General features: G+C 37.6%; 1 protein-coding gene across 1 annotated transcript in view; it reads right to left on the minus strand.

Annotated features, from left to right (window-relative positions):
• THSD7B (thrombospondin type 1 domain containing 7B) overlaps positions 1–25,075 on the minus strand; it is a gene marked incomplete at its 3' end in the record, with an annotated part of 522,306 nt that overhangs the window by 389,756 nt on the left and 107,475 nt on the right. Inside the window, exon 5 of the mRNA XM_017870201.1 lies at positions 19,898–20,095. Within this exon, the coding sequence (XP_017725690.1) occupies positions 19,898–20,095 (198 nt within the window). The remainder of the gene's footprint in view (positions 1–19,897; positions 20,096–25,075) is intronic.

A 25,075-nucleotide genomic window follows, 5' to 3' on the forward strand; every position in this document is an offset into this window, starting at 1 on the left:
GAAAGCCCAGGAAAGGATGACCAGAAGGACCGTGCAGTACAGAAACCAATGCTGCAAACACCCGAGGATACTTTTGCCAAGTGTCATCAAAGTCGATGGGTTCAGTAAAAGAGCAAGCTCCTTGCTGCAGGAGGGTCTGGCAGAATCCTTGTCACCATGGCAATCCCACGCTCCCAACCCTCCTCGGAGACACCTCGGAGCAGATGTTATGATGCCGGTTCTACATCATAAGCTGCCCAAAATCAGGCAACTTGCTTCCGTTCTTCAAGCCATTTGCACACAAAAGAATGAAACATCAGAAAAAAAATTGATATGAACTATCATGTACTAAGTGCCTGGTACATCCTAGATTTGGAATAGCACATGGCATATTCATTGTCTCATGTAATCTTCATTTCAAACCCACAGGGTTCAAAAAATCATCTCCATGCTATTGTCTATGAGAAATACTGAGGAGACAATAAGCAGCAGAAATTCTCTAGTTAGTCACATTCAGCAGAAGCCTACAGAGTGATCTGGACCTTCCAAGCCTTAATTGTGGGCTAGTCCCCCTTATTAACCAACAGTTCTTCCTGGCAACCTGGATTGGCCTTCCACAAATGGGTGACCTCATGCAAGTCTCTGAACATGTTTAAGGACTGAACTAGATGATATCTAAAATATCTTCTATGATTTAAAATCCCTGATTGATTTGAGTCTAACAATGTACTAGGCAATGGAAGGCAATTTAGACTTATTAAGACAGTTTCTATTTTCGAGGAGCATATATAAGAAGGAAGCTCAACTTAGAATACAGAGTTGAATAAACGTGAAACCATGCAGTAAGAAGGATGTATGAAATAGCAGACGAGAGAAGAGAGCTGTCTGTGAGGTCAGCATAGTCAAGTCAGAAATACCCTTGGCAAATAATTTATAGCTAAGTTCTTAAAAGTAATCACAACAAAAAACATGCAATGCACAGCATGGTACCATGGCAAGTAGAGAGGGGCACGAAGTGACCAGAAGGTCAGTGTGAAGAATCCTGAAGACAGGACCCTGTGGATGGAGCAGATTTGAAGCAAGCTCTGGGGGGCATAGGCCATGGGGAGGACTCTGTAGATGGAGCAGACTTGAACGAAGATCTGGAGGGCACAGGCCATGGCTGACGTTGACCTTGTGCCTTCCTAAGTGGTGACACTAGAGGCCCTGAGAAAGAGCAGGGCCTACAGTGAACACCATAATGAATGTGGACAAGCAAAGGATCAGTGCTGGGGACTATGTTACAGGGCCTACGTATACAGGGGGATTTTTGTTGTTGTTGTTAACTTTCTGTTTTTTTCCCTCATAAGTTCTTGACAAATGTTGAAACCCTTTGATAGGGAGAAACCAGTTTTCTCACAAGAATTTATGCACCCTCACTTCTGGTGAAAAGAAGCTGCCCCTGGGTTTATATAGCTACAGAACAACTCTGCCGAAGAAAGCAGCAGCCGGGGAAGTGGGAAGTGAGTGTGGTATGGAGGAAAATGAAGGAAGGAAGATGAGATGGGAATTGGCTGCCAGAGAAGAGAACAGGTCCAAGAGAAAAATGATAGCTAATACGGTGGCTCTAGGCTTGGAAGAATGAGTGTGTCAAAACCAGGACATTTCTGAGGTTGAAATGTAGTGGCATTCATAATGACAGCAGGACAATGGGGATAAACTGGGTTTCACTGAGCAAACCATGGTAAATGACCACTCTATGTAAAACTCTCCCTCCATCTTTCCTGTGAAAACTTCAGTACAATATATGTTTCTGACAAATGCCTGGTTTGGCTAATATCCATATAAACATATTTTAAAGTGCCCAGGTCCATTTTCAAATTTATTACAGCATAGAAAAAAGATGCTGCTCCTAAGGACTGCAGAACTCTGGGTAACACATTGTCAAACCTGGAAGTTAGATGAGGGCCATTCCCAAAATGCTATCTCTAGGAAAACTATTCTATGAAGTGTCAGTATGCATTTTACAAATAAAATATTCAATGCTCCAACAATTTAGGACACTCCCAAGGAAACACAATTAAGCAGGTTTTCTCCAGAGGTATTTTCCCTGCAGCCCTTTCTATGGTAATGTGTATCATGAGTTTCCGTAAGAGAGATAAAGTACATAGTCTTGTTCACTTTTATTTAATTGGAAGATCCATTTTTCCAGGTTATTCATTAGGAGGCCCTGGAACCAATATCCCATGGAACATAATTTGGAAAATTGTCTGTTAAATGAATGGGTTAGAAGATTTCTAGATAGAGTATCTACCTTCAGCACTCCAATTCATAAGAACAAGAAGAAGGTGGCACTGGTCTGAGACATGAAATATCCATTTGCTGGTAAATAGAGTGGGAGAAAGAGCTCTTGGTAGAGTGAAAGGTGATTGGATTCTGGTCTCAGAACTACCTCCTTTGGAAAAGTAAACCCCTTTGATTCTCAATGTAATGAAAGAGTTGAATTCAATGCCTAAGATTCCTTTAGCTCTTACATCTTGATTCCTATATTGTCATTGGGCAAATCCAGCATTTATTTAATTCATTAAATATTGAGAACCTACCATAAGCCAGGCACCATGCTAAGTGTTGGAGATACCAGATGAACAACAAGACTTATCTTACAATGTCTAGAGCTGGTAGCTCTAAACATTGGGGGATTTCCCATGGAAAGCAAATAAATAAATTTTTTTTTCAAATTTGGTATTAAAATCTCAGATCTAGAGTAAATACACTGGTAGGAGGGGGTGTGGATGAAGGGAACATTGGAAAGAAAATTAAAACTAAGTAAAATAAATTAGCCAGATTGAGAAAAATGAACTATACATTATATACTATATACAGCAAAGGAAATATGGGTTGAATATGATAGTCTATCAACACAAGATATTATCGAACCACCAAAGATAATACAAAATAAAAAATAACATTTCTTTCACCACAGCTATAACTCCCTTTCTCAGGATTCTCATGGTTTTCTGGGGTAGTGGTAGTTACTCTGGCATTCATTTCAGGCTTCCCAAATCAACTTCTAATCTTGGATTTCTAGCCTCTTACAACACAGAGATCAGGAAGGTATCTGTCTCAATTGTGCAACTCATTGTGCATTGGTCTAACGCATTTATTCAAGATTACAAACAGGGTTTCAGGACAGATCTTCAGGCAAAAGGAAGTAACTGAGAATTCAAAACACTTCTGGCCCTCTAATCCCTTAAAAGGAAGTGCTGCTCTTGAGCTTTGTATAAAACTTGCACACTATGGTCTATGTGTCGAGTCACTGTGTAGAGCTCACAGATCTCCTGAGGAACAGGCAGGTCAATTGTTTGTGAAAAACAGCCACATTCTGGTTGGTTCACAAGCCCCCGGTTCACCTTAGCCCTGGAGAAGCCATGCTGTCATTCTCAGTGTTGCTTCTGTCCTCCTAGAGCAGTTCCTAAGACAATAGCTATCCAATGTCAAAGGGTTGGCAATGGCTACATTTTCACAGACACTAAAATGACTTCAAATGACATCTCCTAGTGAAAGAATGGAAAGATAACCTAGGGAGGCATATCTATACTTTCTTTACGCAATCACATAAGCCACTTGGATTTTCTGAGCAGAATTTTTTAAAGGCACTAGATATTTTACCCTTTTTGTGGCTATTGTAAGTGGAATTGCATTTACAGTAGTCACGAAAAGAATAAAATACCCAGGAAAACTTCTTAACCAAGGAGGTGAAAGATCTTTATAAAAAGAGCTAAAAACACTGCTGAACAAAATCAGAGACGACAGAAACAAATGGAAAAACATTCCATGCTTATGGATTGGAAGAATCAATATCATTAAAGAGGTCATACTCTTCAAAACAATTTATAGATTCGACACTATTTCTATCAAACTACAAAAGTTATTTTTTATAGAAGTAGAAGAAATAATTCTAAAATTCACATGGAACCAAAAAAGAGTCCTAGTAGCCAGAGTAATCCTAAGCAAAAAGAACAAAGTCAGAGGAATCATGTTACCTGACTTCAAATTATACTACAAGACAACAGTAATCAAACCAACATAGATAGTATGGGTACAAACACAGACACAAAGACCAACGGAACAAAATAGAGAACCCCAAAATAAAGCCACACATCTACAGTCATCCAAAGTCCATAAAGATAAGCAATAAGGAAAGGACTCTCTATTCCATAAATGGTGCTGGGATAACTGTCTAACCATATGCAGAAGAATAAAACTGAACCCTTACCTTTCACTATATACAAAAATTAACTCAATATAAAGACTGAAATAGGAGACCTCAAACTATAAAATTCTTAGAAGAAAACCTAAGAAATATCCCTCACAACATTGGCCTTGGCAAATAATTTATGGCTAGGTTCTTAAAAGCAACTGCAACAAAAACAAAAATTGACAAGTGAAACCTAATTAAACTAAAGAGCTTCTGTATAGCAAGAAAAACTATTGATGGAGTAAACAGACATCCTACAGAATGGGAGAAAATATTTTCAAACTCTGCATCCAATAAAGGCCTAATATCCAAAATCATAAGGAACTTAAATCAATAAGCAAAAATAAAATAACCACACTAAAAAGTGGGCAAAGGATATGAACAGATAATTCTCCAAAGAAGATATACAAGTGGACAACAAACATATGAAAAAATGCTCAATATCACTAATCATCAGAGAAATGCAAATCAAAACCACAATGAGATACTATCTTAGTTAGAATGGCTTTGTTAAAAAGTCAAAAAAAAAAAAAACAACAACAGATGCTGGCAAGGCTGTAGAGAAAAGGGAACGCTTATACACTGTTGTTGGGAATGTAAATGAGTTCAATCCCTGTGGAAAGCAGTTTGGAGATTTCTCAAAGAAAAAACAGAAACATAATTCAACCCTGCAATCTCATTACTGAGTATATAACCAAAGGAAAATAAATTGTTCTACCAAAAAACACATGCACTCATATGTTCACCACAGAGCTAATCACAATAGCAAAGACATGGAATCAACCTAGATGCCCATCAAAGGTGGACTGCATTAAAAAATGCGGTATGTATACATCGTGGAATACTATGCAGCCATAAAAAGGATGAAATCATGTCCTTTGCAGCAACATGGATGCTCTGGAGACCATTATCCTAAGTGAACTAAAGCAGGAACAGAAAAACAAATACTGCATATCCTTACTTATAAGTGGGAGTTAAAACATAAGTACACATGAACATAAATATGAGAACAATAGATACAGGAGGATACAAAAAGGGGCAAGGGATGGATGAAAAACTACCTATTGGGGACTATGCTCATTTCTTGGGTCATGGATTCAAACAAACCCCAAACATCAGCATCACACAATAGACCTTTGTAACAAACCTGCACATGGACCTCCAGAATCTAAAATAAAAGTTGAAAAAAAAAAAAAAAAAGCACTAGAGATATAACTTTGCAGCCAGCCCTGTGGCTAGAGACTCCCCACAATTTTTTTCTTTAATAAGTTATATAAATAGGTTGCTTTTATTGTAGGAAGTATATTCTCTTCTGGATAACAGTTTGCCAGTTCTGTGGCTCCTTTTTGGGGCCACCCAAAGCTTTTGATTGGGCATGCCATTTTTATTCTCCATAACGTAGCTGCGCGCTATTTGTTGTAATACACAAGTCAATAAGGGAATGACAAAACAAAACAAAAAGCTAAAAGTCATTCATCTGCGACTATAACTAACTATATAAAATTCAAAAGAGAATAAATAACTTTTTCCAGTAATTTCATTTGGGGAGAGTAGAATGAAGCCTCATATCCCCAAATGCCTATTATCACCTCCACACAAATTTCAAATTAGTTTTGGCCCATCTATATCTTAAGAATAGTTTTCTAGTACAGTGGGCTTTCTATTATTTTGCTTTTCCTCTGGATCTCTGACTTTCTTTTCTTCTCTTGCCCAAAATGTTGGTCTAAGAAATGAGAATGTTAGAAGGAGCTAGATGCAGATATAGACTTAGACATATGATGTATAGACTATATAGACAGATATAGACAGTTGATATGAATATGGATGGATATGTACATGTGGATTTTTTAAATTCCCCTAGATTACATAAGTGATAGACATTTTTAGGTACATAAATTTCACTATTTTATAGTAGCTGTCTCAACTGTTCCCATATAGAATCCTAGGATTCAGTAGCTCAGACCTTGTAAATATATTTGCTTTGTGACCACAGGCAAGTCTTAACCCTCCCCTTTTATCAATCTCCTGTGTTGTAAAATGGGGTAAGTCACTGCTGTGGTTTGAATGTGTCCCCTCCAAACTTCATAAGTTAGAACTTCATGGCCAATGTGACAATGTTAAGAAGAGGGGCCATGAAGAGGAGATTTTGTTATGAGGGCTCCTCTCTCCTGCATGGGACTAAGGCCCTTGTAAAAGAGGCTTCTCACAGTGCTCAGCCCTTTTTCCCTCCTCTGCTTTTCACCTCACACTGTGAGGACACAGTGTCCCTGCTCTCCCGAAGATGCAGAAAAAAAAGGCACCATCTTGGAAGCAGACACTGAACCTGGCTATCTCCTTGATCGTGGATTTCCAGCGTGCAGAACTGTGAGAACCACCGATGCCTGACCACCATTGCAGGGCTGTTGTGAGGAGTAAAATGAAATAATGTAAGTGAAAGTAAGCATTTTGAAAGTGGAAAGTAGTATATAAACAGAAGGTTCCATTATCTTTAATCAAAACCACTACAGAACACAGGCATTTTTCATCCTTATTGTACAACATAAACAAATTTGAACACTAAAAATGAAATCAGCCCAAAGTAAAATGTTAGAAATGACAATGAGTCATTTTTCACAACAAATAAATTGATTTTCCATAGATGTTCTTTCCTATTGCATATAAAGGCCTATATCCATCAATACCTAGGTCCCTTGTTTTGACACTGAGTATAATTACGTTCCCTCACATAGCTGCCTGGCTCAAGTTACTATCAGAGCCTGAGGCCACAAAATTTCCTCCCTATTACCAGAGGGATATGCCAGGATTTATAGTAAATGTGCTATTACTAAGGCATTTTCTTTAATTAATTAAAAAAATACAAGTCATGCTTTTTAAGAATGTGATCTCAGACTATAATGTGGGCTATGCCTACACCTTCCAGTTCAAACATTCTAACTTTTTCCAGTCATCATTTGTAAATAATGCTTTCAAACATCTGGATTGACTGAAGATTATCAGGCACTCCACTCTTGCAGATAAGAACAACTTCCAGAAAAATCAAGAGAGCTGCCAGATCTTCCATTAAGCCTTCATGTTATCTTTTTTAACCCTCAGAACAAGCTATGTTATACGTGTTAAATTTCTAATTTTTGATCATTGAACTATGGTTATGTGAGATATTTACATTGGGGCAGTGGTCAAGGAATACTAGGGAACTCTTAGTACTGTCTTCTCAACTCTTCAATATTTCTGTAAAGATTTTAAATTTAAAAGAGTTAATAAAATAAAATTTTACAAAATAGCATCCTTACAACCATAAGTCTGGAAACTAGGCCTCTGAGAGATAGTCAACTGCTTAGGGTCAGTTGCCATTTCCACTAATTGATACCACCAATTCATTCTATAAAGTATTTAAGTAAGTTTGTTTATACAAAATGAAAGATAATTATAATAATGATAAGAGCTGACATTTCTGAAGCAGTAATCACATGCCAGGAACTGTTTTAAGAACTTGACATAGATGAAATCAGCATCTATGTCAAATTTATGATGTAGGTCCTATTCTAACTTCCATGTCTCACAGCAAAACAGAGATGTCAAAGACAGCAGTAACTTTCTCAAAGTCACACACCTAGCAAGTGGAGAAATTAGGAGTGACACACAGTATACAAGATGACACTCAAATGATATGAAAGAAAGGAAGGAAGTAAAATGAGTCCAGGAGGGAGACAATCTGGGAATCTGGTCATCAGTATAATTTTCAGGGTGCACTCAACCCATGCTGGCAGCTATATTATCACAAAGAGATGGGCGAATATGTTTGATTTAGAACTGACCAGTGTTACTCCTATGGATTCTCATACAGGATGCTGAAACATACAAGGTAAAGACCCTAAATCTCATAGCTTTTGAGGAAATGACGGTGAGTTTCATGGTGAAGAGTCTTATAACTTCATACACTATAGGCAGCTAACATCACAGTCATGAACATTTCTGTAAAAACAATTCTGTAAGTTGTCAGTATTATGTTCTCCAGGCACACAGTTCTCCCCAGTCAGAATTAACCCAGGGAAGGATTTCAGAATATCTGGACATACACTGTTTCTCTCAGCTGTGCCTGTGATAAATATTGCATGGAAATGATTTTGTGATTGTGCTCCCTGCCAAGTTCCTAAAGCACAGGGTCCTACTTGTCTCAATAAACAAACACCCACATGCCTTAGTATTTCTCTAAAAAGTAAGTCACACTTTCCCTTTCATATTATCCTCTTATACCTGCTGGGACACCTTATAAACAAAGAAACCCTATTTATCAATAATGATGCTGACTGGCCCTTCTGGATAAGTGAATTTTCTATTTACCTGAAGTTTCCAATTTAAATTTGCAGCCTGATCTTATTTTAGCTTTTAATTACAATGCACTCAAAATATACTGCTACTTTCCTTAATCCATTCTAACTTAAATTTTAATATTAAAATTTATTAATTAAAACAATTAATTAAACATAATCTTGATAACTTGGGAAAAACTAGACTTCTCCTTGCCTGTGGTTTTCTACCAGGAGCAATACCACTACTACTTATGGAGACAATAAAAAATATGTGGTCCATTTTGTTTGCCATGACGATGAGGGGACATGACTGCCAATCCATGGGGGAGTGCCAGAGATGCTAAATATCATTAATTTCAGGACAACAAGGAAAAATACAAAACTGTCCTGTCCAAAATGGCAGCAGATGGTCCACAGAGCTAACCTCACTTGCAGAACAGTGAGGAGATTCCCCTGCAGAAACCCTAAGTGCTGGTCCCAGCCTCTGTGAGTATGCCTCTGGTGGTACTGAGCTCATTACTCACCATTGCTAGGCAGCTAAAATGGAACATGTATTCTCATGTTAGGCCAACATCTGTCATCTTTTTATTTGTACCTGTTTGCCCTCTGGAACAACACAGAAATAACTACCTTTCCTTCTCAATGAATCCTTATTTAAGTATATTTAATGAACTCTGATGTAATATTAAAGACCACTTTGGTGTCTTGAATTTTGCTTGCTTTTTACTAAACTTTCTCAAACTTCTCAATACGGTGTCATTAGCAGTTCCGCTATCATCCTCCTCCAGGAATATCTCTATGACGAAGGAGTGAAAAGCTGTTTATCCCTAAAGAGCTGTCTCCTATCTTCTTTGTGATTTCACATATCTCCTTTTTCAGAGACTCTGCTTCTCTGTCCTCCCAATCCATTCTGATGAATAAATTCTACGCTGCTTAGCTGTCTGAATATGATCAAGATTAGAATTACAGTTGCAGGGAAAACCAGACAAGTATGTACTATATATCTAACTTAAATTCACTTTGTGCCAGAGGGAAATGTGTGTGGGCTTTATGTTTTCATCTCTCTTGCTCTTAGCTCACACTAGGGAAACAAAAGGCAATATGCTTAGTGTATGGTTAGGAATAGGTTTCATGAGCCTAGCCCAGTGAGTTGGCACAAGTGCCTCTAGTGCTGCATTGAGAATAAATCTCAGGCCAAGTTGGACTTTACCAAAAAATAACATCTTAACTATTGAAAGTTATTGCATAGTCTGGTACAGGGCAGCATCGATGTAGCTGGTACAGGTGACATGCATTCACCAACATTCATAAAGTAGAACAAGCACTGGTTTGGAGTCCTATAACTGGAGTTCAAACTTCTGGTATCAGAAATTACTAGTTAAGTGACTTTAAACCATCAACATCTCTGCCTACAATTTCCCCATCAGTAAATTTGGAATAAAAAATAACAATAATTTCCAATTGGGCTATTGTGTGAATCAATTGAAATAACTCTTTCAAGTTCTATAAACATTAAGTGTACCTTAATATACCAGACACTCTGGTATCATGCCAAGAATAAAATGATAAATGAGTCAAGGTATGTGCCCTTGAGAAGCTGAGTCAAATGGCAGAAACAGAGAAATAAACAGATAATTTTAACATAATAAAGGTATTGATAACTGAATCACGAACTGTTATGAAAACACAAATGATGAGCAGTCCATCAATTATAATGATTTCTGAAGCAACTGGTACCTACTCTGATAGAAACTGGCTCTAACAGTAAGGAAATAGATTGTCTCACATAACAGCCAGTGCTCACACTATGGATTCAGTGGCTCAACAATATCTTCCAGGACCCAGAGTATCTTTCCATCTGTGACCTACTGTACACAGTAATGCCTTTATCCTGAAGCTACATATCCTGTTATAATAAGTTGGATCACGGCAGCAATTAAAACAACAGTTCAAGTCCCTCTTCCTTGTTCAAGTCCCTCTTCTCATATCTTGTTGACCTAAACAAATTCAACGTTACCCATTTCTGAACCAATAACCTATAAAGGAAAGAAAATTACCATGAATGGCTGTGACAAATAATCTTGGGCAGGTGACAAACATAATATTCACTTGAGATTCTAGACCAGCATAAAATAGTTGGAGTGGGAGTGAAGAAAATGTTTCCTGAAGGACACCAATTCAAGTTCTTAAAGGATAAATAAGAATTAGCCAAAGGAGGAAGAGGAGGATAAGCATCTCAGGCAGGGGAACAACATGACTGTGACTGTGGAAGCAGAATACCATAGAGGTAACAGAGGTAAAGAAGCTGATTATGAGCTATGGCATTTCAGAGCACAAAAGGTTACACACTATGAATTCTTGATTCATGAATCAGTTAAAATATATGTATATATTAATTTAGTATTTCAAAAAGTATTTGATTATAAGATTAAGTAAAACAAAAATATTGATTTTGCATGGGGTGGGAGGGGCTTTCTATGAGGGCTTTTCGATCACTATATTTCCTGAAAGCATTTGAATAGGTACAGAATGTGTAAACCTCTGATTACTTTTCCTTATCTAGCCATATTGGTCATACCACCAGTGTAAATTTCTCAATCATAATGGAGAAGTGTTTTATCCATGTTCGTTACGTTTTTTGTGTCTACATAGAGGGAAAACCGGTAAATGTGTCAAAAGTAATGAGCCAAGGGTCCTATGAAACAGCAAAATACCACTTTAAAATACATTTCAGAAAGTGAAAACAAAACTGTGTCCCTGTGACTAATGCTACAACTAATCCCTGTTATTGACATTACAGCGGAATACAATAGGGAATAGAAAAACTTAGGACATGTCTGGAGAGAAGATGAAAAGGATAGCAAAGGTGACAATCTCATATTAATTCTCACTGAAAGGTTCGGTTGACCATTTAATCACATGAGCTACATTTTGAAATATCAGTACAATCTAGGACTCATTTTGCTTCTTGAATCATACCGAATGGGAACAGAAAGTCAATTGCCTAATAAGAATTTCCGAAGAGACAGAAAAAGGAGACAGCACTCCTATGAGAGACACAGGTACAACTCAGGAAGCAATTTATTCTAAGCTATTTCTAAATATTAAAGTCTGGAAAAAACAGATTACATTTAGTCTGATTGTGAAATATTGGTGGAGTAGTGACAGGAACAGTCATTTATTTAGGCCCCTTTTTAAAGGAGAAAAAAGACAAAAGCTATCTTGCAATGTCTACGTATGCAGCAGGGTAGAAAGTGGAAGTAATTCAAAATACAATGCCTGTTTATCAAGACAACATACAGTAAATATATTTAAACCCGCATTGCAGTTCCTCTCTCTTTAGCATTTAAATTGATTCACCAGTTTACATCTACTCCCACCTTCACGTCAAACGTGGATGGGGAAACTCTGATTAGAATGAATCTCTATTTTTCTCTTTTGGATTTCCTCATTGCAAAACATTATTAGTTTCATCTTTAATTTCACTGCAAGACAACTAAATGAAAGGGAACGAGGAACTTGGCTACAGAAACTTTCTAATTTAATCTCCCTTGCAGTCTGATTCCTGTAGCATGAACAGCACAGCCTGATCTTATTGGCACTTTCAACTGCAATGTCAGGTTCACTTCAAAATTTAATACAACGTATTTGTCATCACCACATTTCCTTAGGTAAAGACACTGACACCAAACTGCTACCAGTTGGTGGTCTGCAAAAGACAGCTTGCTGAAATGAAAATTCTCTCCTCTAAACCTAAATAACTCATCTCACATATTACATGTCTTCTGTTCCTGCAAGAGAACACTATTGCTTTCCACTATTTGATCATTTAGTAATTCATAGGTAACAATAAAGAAGTAAAAAAAAAAAAAAAAAAAAAAAAAAAAAAAAAAAAAAAAAAATTACTCACTGCTTGCTTCTGGAATATTTCAAGAATTTCAAGAATAACTTCTTCGGCAGGAAACAAGAAAAAAGATTAGGACCAATACTACTACTTTTTTTTTTGAGACGGAGTCTAGCTTTGTGGCCAGGCTGGAGTGCAATAGTGCTATCTCGGCTCACTGCAACCTCCGCCTCCCAGGTTCAACCGATTCTCGGGCCTCAGTCTCCTGAGTAGCTGGGATTACAGGCACGTGCCGCCATGCTCAGCTAATTTTTATATCTTTAGTAGAGATGGGGCTTCACCATATTGTCCAGGATGGTATCGATCTCCTGACCTCAAGTGATCTGCCCACCTCGGCCTCCCAAAGTGCTGGAATTACAGGTGTGAGCCACCACGCCTCGCCCAATACTACTCTTGATTCTAACTAAGTGTAACACATGCCTTGTAAGACATGCTGTAGCCTACTTCTCCGTTATATGCTAACATTATGAAGCTGCCCATTGTCCTTCGTTGGCTTACAACTGTGTTTTTCAAAGTCTGGTCCCTGGATCAACACCAGCATCACCTGGGAACCTGCGAGAAATACAAGTTCCTGAGCCCTATTCCAGCCCTACTGAATCAGAAACTCTGGGGTAGGGGCTGGAAACATGTGGTTTTACAAGCCCACCAGGTGATTCTGATGCCCACTAGTTTTAGAACCACCGATCTAGAAGAAACAAGATAGAGCACCATGTTTCCCCAACATTTCAGACCCAATTTTCCTATACAAGTAATTACTTTAACACCCAGTAGAGGTCTGTTTATCTTTTTCTTTTTCAGAACTATTCCAATACAATCTGGAATCAACTACATAACGAAAATAAGAATAACCTAGTCCCCCTCCAGAGTCATACATGACTCAATAGTTGAAAAACAAGACTCAAGATGATGATGTATGTTACCCATATTGCCTAACTAGAAAATAAATGGAATTCAATATTTTTTATGTTTTCATAGGGAGAACAGAAACAGTATATTGAAGCCCTTTGAATAACGGCAAATAATGAATAAAGACTGAGGGTTGTTCAAAATATTGAATGATCTCTCATGAGATGCTGTATCATTTCTGCTTTGAAAGGTAATTCTTTAAAAAACTATCATCAACATGGTATGATTTGAATTGGATTTTGTATCTCCTATAGGAATGGACTGACTAAATATCTTTCCAAGCATCTTTGTCTTAGTATGAGCTGTGTCATAATGAAAATCTGTGACAAAGATTACCATACAAGTACTTATTGGGAAGCCACGCCAGGGAGCCAGTCAAAGAGTAGGGAAGTGAGGCAGGAAAGGGAGGAGCCTGGTAAAGAGTAGGTAATCAATAAGGAAACAGCTTCAAACATACATCTCCAGGCTATTCCAACCAAGAAGAAAGAAACTGGGTGTGTATCAACAACTCTCAATCAATAGTTGAAGACTGCTCCCTGGGGTTGCCAATTCCCTAGGAAGGCTGCAGTGGACAGAGACATTTCTTAGACAAAAAGATGTAGGTGATATCAGCTGGAATTTCAGGCTGACATCCACAGAAATGGGAAATGGCCAAGGGGATCTGGGCAGGAAACAACAGTGTGTGCTACAACCCACTACTTCTGACTATTCCAAAAGGCCATTTCTCTGAATTTGCATTGCTAATACAAATGCATGCCCATGTTTATTCTACCATTCTTCAATTCTTCCAAACAGGTGGCAAGAAGTTGGCAAGATAAGATTCCCATCCTTATATAAAGGTAAGTGGGAGTTTTTCCTACACAAATAAAAAATTGATAGTATAAGAGAAAATGATAGTTACTTTCTTAAAAAAGAAAAGAGATATCCAATTACTATTATCCTTCCAAAATGCACATCTTAATAAACTGCACACTTATTTTAACCAAGTTGCCATTTCTCAAAACTTTTAGAAAATCCACATTTTAACTTTATTTTAGAGCCTACATATCCTCAGGGGTGCGTCTAATTTTGTAGCATCTCTTTAATAGGTTGATTCACTGCAGGAATATACTTAGGTGAAAAAGAAATATCTGATGAATAATCTATTCTTCTTTCATCCTAAAATACAAGAAAATAAATATTGTACTGAAATAGCATTTAGAACATTTTATAAGCAAAAGCAAAAACACACAGAGCAGAAGTAAAGCAGCATTTGTTAACAACACGAGATACAGCATAATCGAAGGGTTTAAAAATAAAGTCAACACAAAAGTTCTCTTTAGAATTCTGGTGAATCGCAAAATATTCCAAAAAATGATTTTTATTTGAATGGAGTCTGACATTATTCTCACAGGTAATCCAAAGAACATCTTTGAGATCTAAAAATGACACAAACAAACAAAACAAAACTTTCAACTCCAATCATAGATTTAAAACCATTTTTAAAATGTTTGCTCCAACTTAGGTAAATGATTATTCTAACACTTTCCACTAGTTGAAGTCCTCCTTGAAAAGGTACTTACAGTGTTAGAGCTTACAAGTACATGCCATTTTAGCCAAGATTAAAGGTAACATTCCTGGAGTGTTCAAGGCCAATGATTTAAGGCAAGGACTCCTAGAAAATACCCTTGAAATAAAAGCAAAGCCACTTTAATGATGCAAAATCATTCATCGTGCTGTGCAAATATATACACTGCTTAAGAAAAATATTTGCATGGAAAAGGTATAGTGCAACTGTGAAAATAAAAAACCTTGTATGCAAGGGAGTGTTTTTGGCAACACTGCAGAACTCTAACTCCATGTACCTATCAACATGTGAACTTCGTTTTCTGTGATCTATTACACTCTTCACCAGTGTGGGCATTTACCTTCCAGAAGTGCAGATTGTATGTTGCATTATCCCTGAATGAAGATGTTTGCGGAAACATACACACACTTTTTTTTTTTTTTTTTTTTTTCAAGATAGCCTATTTGGCAAATTATGGGGCAAAGCAGGTGGTGAGTGTTCCAGGTCTGACTGCTCCAGCAGGCAGACAGGTGTTTATCCAACGACCCCGTGGAGTCTTCTGCCCACTTTGCATTGTGGACACACAAACGCAAAGATTTACATAGATGATACATGGAAAGATGTACATAGTAGTCACTTGCCAGCCACTGGGAACACTGTCCACTCCCCTGGCATGATGGGGGTTTTTCTAACTTGCTTTTGAAGATGTCACTTGGTAAACTTTCATCAATCGCCAGTGAAACCTGGCAATAACGAATCAGTTATATGTTTGAGAATTGATATTTAAAATGCAGTGAGTAAATCTGATATTCTAAGGGAGAAATATGTTGGGCTTGCATTTTTGAATCTCACTCCATTTACATTTCAAGTGCCTACTTTGAAATGAGAAAACTTCCTTGTCAATGAGACAAGAATAATCCATGCATATTCTACTCTCCGTAAATGTCTATTGACCCCATACAATGATAAGATGTGCAGAGGACAGAAATCAAAGCTATTCCACCAATCAGAGACTCAGAAATCAGATTCCAAATAAGAACACTCATTTACACAATCTATTATGCAATTTTCCTCCTGAAAATAAATATTACTGACTAACATATTGTTTACTATAATTACAGGCTTGAGGGAGAAATAGGAGCTTCAGTGGCACTGATAGTATTGCCAATAAGTCAAAGAAGAGAACGCAACAAAGCAGAGATAGCTGTAGAATTTAGAGATGACTACTCGAATCTAAGATAACCCAAAGTAGGCCACACTCTTAAACTAATCCACAAAGTTTAGGCACATCAAAAATTGCTATTTCCAAATACTCCCTGGTTTCAATGTGACATAGATTATAAATTTTTGAAGTTTGTAAGCTAATGGTCTAAACAAACTTCCGGGGAAGAGCAGTATGTCTTCCTAGCAGCTAACAAGGACACCCAACAAGACACTATCAAGAGTCCTACAGAATCTTGATCACGCTTATGAAGAAATCTCATGGTTCCACAATTTGAATATGACATAGGGATGCTGAATATTCCTTTCTAAACACCTATATGCAGGATATCTGGAAGGAGATCATACGTAAAAGCCTAAAAATGGTAAATAAGCCAAGTTACCCTTAGAAATTACAGTAGGCCTCAAGTCTGAGTAGATCTAATGTACGTGTTTTTTTAAAAAATCAAAAATAATTTCTTTTGGTCTCATCTGTTAAATTCAAAATAAATTCTGAAAGAAAGTGTCTATGAAGCAATTAATAAACCAAGAGTGATGGGGGAAAAATATCAAATGTTACAAAAAAAAAAAAAAAAGGAGATCAAAGGACACTGTATATCTCAAACCTGTCTTTCTCCATTCATTTAAATTAATGTCAACTGTTCTGTCAACTCCTGTAGTTATGGAAAGACCCTGATAATATGTAGGAGTCAAACAGGAGCACTTCTCTACTAAACTTATATCATCAATCACCCAGATTCACACTGAAGCTGAATCACAAAAACTGTTAACCAGACCACATTTTCAGTTTCACACAGAACAAAAGACAGCTTCAGCCACCGGGAGGCCAAATATGTTCCCATAACCATAACCATGGTCATTGCCCCACAAACGATGAGAGAATCATTCAGGTATTTAAAAACCACAAAGACTTCATGGAGCTGATATGAACAAATATTAATTCCCTCTTCTGCACACGTAAGTTCAGAGTGTAGGTCAAAAGCTGAAAATTAGTCATTTCACAGGAATAAGCAAGAAAGCTCTAAAACTGCTGTAAAATAGTAAAGGTGATGATTGAAAGAAGTTCCTAGCCAAGTGGACAGAGATATCATGACAACCCTCTAATACCTGTTGTGAGATAACAAGGCAAGAGAGTCATTTATCACTGGGTTCCAACCAAACCAGTGATCTTCCTGTTTCCTTAGCTGGAATTGGGGAGGAAGAAGTAGTTTTGGTTATTCTAATCCTCCTTATTATTTTCATTTTTTAAAAGAATGCTCTTTGACCAATTCTTCAGGACAGGGTAGAATAATAATTGTACTTTAAAATATACATAAAATACGTTTATGGCTTTTTTGAATGGTCATATGCCATTCAAAAAATCATTGCCACTTCATTAATCATTGTTATATAACTAATTTAACTCTCACAGTCTTAAGAGTGAGAGGGGGGTTTTATTACCCCACTAGTCAGCTGAAAGAAAGGATGCTTCCAAGTTAAATAAATTTCCTGAGATCACCTAGCAGGGGAGTAGCAGAGTTGAAACTGCAACCTGTCTAGCTCTACAACTCATGTTTTAAACTTCCATACTTCACTTCTTCCTCCAAACTCAACACAGAACACTTCTGTAACCACACAATTCTCCAACACCACTTGGACATCCTACAATTTCCCTCAACTCTAACACTATCTATTTGGAGTTAGCATTGGATCCCATAGGTTATGGGTTCAGTCCCGCAAGACTGCCCCTCACTTCAGATGCCCATCACAAGTCCCAGACTGTCGCCAGTGCTTCTGACCCATGGTTATACATCGGGGTTCCCACAACTCCTTCCTCAGGTCCTATAATTTCCTAGGATATATTACAGAACTCATGGAAACATTTTATATTTATTGGTTTATCATAAAAGATATTACAAAGAATATACATGAAAAGCCATAAGAGATTCATGAGGAAAAGATAAACAGGCGGGCGCCTGTAGTCCCAGCTACTCGGGAGGCTGAGGCTAGAGAATGGCGTAAACCCGGGAGGCGGAGCTTGTAGTGAGCTGAGATCCGGCCACTGCACTCCAGCCTGGGCCACAGAGCGAGACTCTGTCTCACAAAAATAAATAAATAAATAAATAAATAAATAAATAAATAAACAGGACAAGGTATGGAGGACAGAGTGTGGGGCTTCCATACCCTTGCTGGGATCTGCTACCCTCTCAGCACTGCCATGTTTCCAGCAGCCCAGAAGCTCTCTGTACCTCATAGTTCAGAGGTATTTATGTAAGTAGGACCAATGATTAACCCAATCTCCAGACCCTCTCTTCTTTCCAGTGGGTGAACTGAAATCCCTAAGCTTCTAATCATGGTTTGGTCTTTCTGGTGATCATCCCCCATCCAGAAGCTCACCAAGCATCACTTCATTAGAGTAAGGCAGGCCTCGCACTGAGGAAATTTCAAGAGATTTAAGAGCTGTGTCAGGAACCAGGATCAAAGACCGACTATTAAAACAAAAGATTCTCCTAGCACCCCTGTATCTCAGGAAATTACCGGGGTTTTAGGAGCTCTGTGATAAGAAGCCAGGGACAAAGAGCAAAAAAAAATACGTCTTATTATAAAACACAATATCACACAAACAAAAGGAATACAAAAGTGATCTGTTACTAAACTGCACATATGTTACCATAATTCAAAAATTATATGTTAATTTATTATTATAAAATAGGAGTTGCTATTAGTTTTAACACTCTGCTGTAGCTAATACAATCTGTTGTTGCCCTCTAATTAAACAATCACTTGGTTTCCACAGGTAACCAATTATATCACCTGACAAAATCTATACCTGTGTAATTATGCTAATGATTGAAAATAAAGAAGGAAGGAAGGAATGAAGAAAGGATGAAGAGAGGCAGGGAGAGAGAGAAAGAAAAAAGGAAGGAAACGCTTTGTAATATATATCAACTCTGTGTGGATGCTATTATCCATTCTGAATCTATTTTGTGATTTCCTTCTGTTCTATGGATTACTTAGCTGCATAAGTTCAAAACACTTCATCCCACATATCATGAGCATTATAAATGGGGCTTCTCATGGTAGAGCTGATTAATAAATATACATGATATTCTTCCAAGGCACTGAAGTTTTTTAAAGTTTTGGATCAAGGTTTAACATGTCACTTTTCTTATTTCCACATGACTTACATGTTTTCTGAATCACCTTTCATTTCAAACAACCTACCAGGTGCTGGCTGATCGAGGAAAGACATCATTGTTAATAGTTTTGTAAATCATGACAACTTGTATTTAAAAACAGTTCTTTGGAAATGTTAGTATTGTGTCTATAGCTGACTCCACTCTAATGTTATATAAATAAAAAGCCACTTAGTTAGTCTTGTTTGGTTGTTTTTTAAACTTGAAGGATGTTTCAGTCCTGGATTCTTAACAAGGTGGTGTTTGTTTATAATATATAAAGGCATGTTATACATTGGCCTTTACTTGTTTTGTATTGATAAGTTGAACACTATCCAAGAGATTTGTTTTCTATTGTTTTTTTTTTTTTGACAAATTAAAAACTCTTGAGAAATCTCTAGGTTTGCTGTACTGCATTTAGGTACAATCAAATAGTGTTCTGTCGTGGAGTACGTGGCCCCATATTAAGTCATGGCATCTTACTTTGCAGCAATGTGTCACTTGATGTAAACATAAATATTCAATGATAAAAAAGGCTGTGCTTCTCTTCCTCATAAGGATGATCTATTGAAGGGTGGCCATGTGTTATTTGTCTGATACTTAACATCCTAACACCTCTAATGGGTCACTGGGTCATACCGTGGTCATTCTGGCAGATGGCCTTCAGAATGCGATGTCCCAGGCCACATTTTCCATGATCAGGGAAACAGATCCCTTCTGATGCCAGCCATCGGTAGCATGTTGGATCCTCACAAGGAACAGACTCCACCAAATGAGGGCAATGTCCTGCAGGTCCTGTAGATTCCATGAGGACATGGCGCTGCCTCGTTCTAAATCCTAAAACGAGAGAGAAAACGTTTCACAGAATTCCACTCTTTTCTAGTAAAGGAAAAGAAGCAGCTGGGTGAGAGATGAAAACTTATTCAAGTACTCATTGCTCTAAGCACGTATTATCTTGATGTGTTTTATTCTGTGTGAAGTGAGAGGATGAGATGTGGAAAAAAAAGAGAATGGGAAATAATAAAAGCAGGAAATCTGTTTTCCAAGAGTTTACAACTTAGGAGTTGGAGAAGTCAGACATAATTCAATGGATTAATAAGTAGCATAAGTCCTATGGTATCAATAAACCAGTAAAAATAAATGAAGACTCAGAAATGATCTAAATATAGATTAATCCACATTTTCTTTTTGCTGTTGATTTTGACATTCTTGTTACACTGCATTCAGTTGAAATACATCACCTCTTTGGCATCTCCTTGGTGCCCGACCATTCACAACTTCCTGCTCCAAGATTTATCTGCATCATGTCACTGAGATTTACACATCAGTCTGCCTTGTAAAGACAATATCTCTTTGGAGTTAACTTTCCACCCAAGCTAGACATAGGTCCATGATTGTTACAATGTTTAAAAAAAGTGTACTGTGGGACTAGGGCCCCAAAGTCCCAGCCAGAGACTGTACTAAGAACATAGATGTATTTTACATGCTATGGGCCCAGAGTCACAAATGCAAATCAACAGGAGTCAAGTAGGTACACACATCGAGGCAAATGGGTCAACCATGAGACTGCAGTGAGTGTTTGGGTTAATGGGCCTGCTCTAAAGTGCCTGACTACTATTCAGCTTCTATTGACTCTCAGCATTAGAGATCATGAACCCTCTGTTAGCAGATCCTTCCATTTTGTCTAAGAAACCAGAAATTCCTCTATTTTTAAATGATAAAATGAATGCACAATTTTAAAAGCAAAGTGACCTAATAAAGAAGGACTGAGAACCAGATTAAACCCTTTAGTCCAAATTTTCAATCTCTGGACCCCATGATACACTATCACTTCTAAAGCCTACGTCTACCTTCTGTGGATCTCATATCTTCCACCATTTCTATTCCAAATTCATTCAACAGATTTAATTCTTTTAATTCCTTTTTCTTTTAACATAACCAACAGTTTTGCATGAATAACATTTTAAGAAATTGTTATTCATTTATTCCTCTGAGTAAGTAAAGAAAATGAGAGAGTTTGATAGCACAGAGAACATTCAATTTCCAGAGTGAGAGTTGCATACCCCACTACTCTTTCCACAAGGAGAGGGGAGACGGATAAGTTAGGGAGCATGAGAGGTAACATCTCTCTCATGAAAAAGTTACACACCTCAAGGTATAGTTGGAGAAAGACCACCTGTCTTAAATAGCACAGCCAAGGAGCCTAGAACACAATGAACATGTGGTTTTGAGACATAAGAAAAAGTGGCAGGTAGGTTTTGGGTTATCTTAGGCCAAAACAAACAAACAAACAAACAAGAAAAAAAAACAAAATAAAAAAAAACAAAAAAAAAAAAAAACCCTCAAATAAAGCACTTAAAATCCTTAAAATACTAAGTATTTTAGCAAAAGTACAGGGCTGGGCAAGAATTTTAGGTAAGCGAATTTTTAAGTGCTTTTATTTGAGTTTTGATTTTTTTGTTTGTTTGGTGTTTTGTTTGTTTGTTTTGTTTTTTGTTTATTTTGTCTAAGATAACCCAGAACCTCCCTTTAAAAGATACTCCTAGACTCTTTAAGGATTAGACCTTAGGAAGAAATCATTCAGCCAGTCAGAGGCTATATTCTCACGGCATTAACACTGTTAAGATCAGGGCAGTTAAAAAAAAAAAAAGAAAAAAAAAGGCTTCTCCCATGGTTTATACTTCCATACCTCCATGTCTATATCATTAACTAGCCAAATAAAATTGACAGAAGGGCTGTTTCCTTCCTGGGCCACCTTGAAAAGAGATGCATACAGGGCTCTAAACTTTACTTGATGAGCATCAAACTACGATGACCTACAAGCTCTCGTTTCCACAAAACTCGAATTACCTCTATTGTTATATGTCACATCTGCATGCTGCTTATTTATTGTCTTATATTTTTGCTTGTTTTGATTTTATCTTTGAGCAAGACATGGCATGAGTCACCATGATTTACACGGTTTGACAGCCAGCCCAGACTTGAGCAGAGAAACTTAGCAGTCTTTACGAAGGATTCTGGGTGTCCTATTATTTGGAACCTAATGCCATTGAGGGGCATGTTCAGTTTTCCTCCATAAATCAAGTTGCATCCATCTTGCCATAAATCTATAGATTACATCTCCTCAGTCAATAAATTCCTTCAGTCTTTCATTTGTGCTGCCCTTGTCCTGACTCTAACTAGGATCAAATCACAGCACAAGCTCAGCATAAAACAAAAATCTTGGATTCTCTTGCTAGCACTTAACTTTAATCACACATCGCTGTTCATGCCTGTAATAGTCATCAGGCTTCTCCCAGGTGCTTCTGTTCTGAAAGATATACAATTGCCAAGTCCACAGTGGCTGGGGCCAGCCCACCAGTCATCTTCATTTACTGAGTTTCATATTAATTAGATGATATTATTCCATAAATATTAACTGCCATTTGCACACCACTTTCCTGTAAAATGGGAAGCCACAGGAGGAACTGGAAACGTGTATTGTTCTCAAAGCATAAAACCCAACAAGGGAAAAAAGCAAATGCATAAACCAATATTCACCCTTTACCAAGACTGGGACAGTAACTTTACTTTATTACTCTAAATGAATAAAGCCTCAAAACTATGTTATGTTACTATTCCCATTTTGCATGTGTGAAAACTAAGATGTCACTTTATTACTTCTCCAAAGGTGCATTATTACTGATTAAATGGATGGGCGTGAAAATCAGCAGAAGTCTTTCAGAGTCCTTGCCTCCTCACAAGAAAGGATTAAAGTCAGCTCCTGCAGATATAGCGTTTTCGGTACACTTTATAAAGTGAACCTGAAAGGCACTATGGTTTATTTGAAGGTACTAAAGGTGAGTAGATTGGACGGTGGAATTTTAGATACTGGGTAGCAGGGGAGAGTCATAATTATCACTTCCTGACCACAGATTCAATTCACCTTTAGTGAAACTAGTATCTGCAGGGTTTATTTTTTCTGTGACCCCAAGAATTATGATTTAGTATATAATTCTACAAGAGACAATTAGAAAAGAATGGATAGTGGGTTGGGGAAAGAAAAGGGAAGATGAGCAGATGGCAGAAAAGGGGTCAGTGTTTTTAACTGAAGCCACGGAAGAATTAAAGGAGGCTCAGGAGGGTATATCCAGGTCTGAGGGCTGTATTTCTGCATGAGTTAGTAGACCAGAAGTGTACACACGAGCTATCCACAGGCAATGCTATGTCTCAACACTGACTCCACTGGGACAGGCGTGAAGAAAGTCCAGCAGGTTCCAGCCTGGCCAATATGGTGAAACCCCATCTCTACTAAAAATACAAAAAAATTAGCTAGGCAGGGTGGCACATGCCTGTAGTCCCAGCTACTCAGGAGGCTGAGGCAGAATTGCTTGATCCCGGGAGGTGGAGGTTGCAGTCAGCCAAGATCACACCACTGCACTCCAGTCTGGGCGACAGAGTGAGACTCTGTCTCAGAAAATAAATAAGTAAATAATAAAATAAAATAAAAATAATAAAAAAGAAATCCAGCAGATTAAACAACCAGGACAAAAGCTTATTCTGTCTTAAGTACTCCATTTGCCCTTCCTCTCTGGTAGTCCTGAACTTTGGGTAACAACTCTGAGTGAAAGAATCTGAGCAGATTGAAGCTTCGATCCTAACCCTTTAGAAATCAACCACTCTCCTGCAGGGGTAGTATTTTATAGCATCATTATTAGTTTACAGCCTGGTGTAAATACAGAAACTAAGACGACATCTTGATAGGGTGATGTCAGCATGAGAACTCCCAAAGCTTAGAATGAGAAGTTAACAGAACCCCCCGCCCCTCCCCCAAACACAAAAAAAAAAAAAAAAAAAAAAAAAAAAAAAAAAACTGTCTCTTAGCATATACTATCTATGAGAAAGCAAAATGATTTCATGGACTTCGCATTCAATGGAAAGCCTATCAAGCAGGCAAAGATGGAAAATGGAAATGTCCCCATTTTGTTACATAAGATCTAAAACATGTCAGCATTTTCCAACTTCAGCATGTTATCGAATTTGTTTAAGAGCATAAAAGACTGTCTTCAAAAAATAGTCATGGCTTCTCAGTTTCAAAATATCTTGTCCTTCAGGAATTTTAAGGACTTGGATGCTCTCATTGAGGGAAGGAATCCCTGAAGTCCTTCCACGTAAGCAGCTGGCTGTTGTGACACCCTATAGGGAGCCTCCAGCAAATTCCTCTTTAGAACAACTTCAGTGGGCAATTCTGCCTTTCTAGTATATGTCTGAAAGGGACAAGGAAGTCATATAAATGTGTGTCTATATGTCAAGAAAAAATTAAAAAAATGCTTCATATCTTATGTGTAGAGTTTGTCTATGAGTGTTTATTTTTTCAGGCTAATTCTCTTCCCTGTATCTCTAATTATAACACTCTGGGAGTGTATCAAAGAGAAAGCAATAAATGATAAAACCTGACCCAATTTAAATTCCTCTGAAAGGCATCCTAGCTTCACTTGACAAGCACCAACCTGCGGATCAAGGTTCCCTTGTCTACCTGTCATGGCACCACGGAAGGGTGTGAAGGCTGTGAACATCGGCTGATTTTCTAATGTACTCTGAATAGCCGACAGCCACAAGTCTTCGATTCCTAATGGAAGGATTTCTGATTAAGAATAAAAGTCATGTAAAGATAATTTCCATAGTAACTAATTTCTTCTATTTGGTAATAAAACATTTCCTACTTTCCCATTCCTTTCTTCTTTTTTTCTTAATGTGAATGAAGGAAATGTACCAGAGCAATAACACAATGACTGGGAAAACCCAGAGAGGAGAAAATGGTATTCTAGCCTACTTTCC

Source organism: Rhinopithecus bieti, unplaced genomic scaffold, assembly GCF_001698545.2.
Source record: "Rhinopithecus bieti isolate Rb0 unplaced genomic scaffold, ASM169854v2 scaffold_5313, whole genome shotgun sequence".
Lineage (NCBI taxonomy): Eukaryota > Metazoa > Chordata > Mammalia > Primates > Cercopithecidae > Rhinopithecus > Rhinopithecus bieti.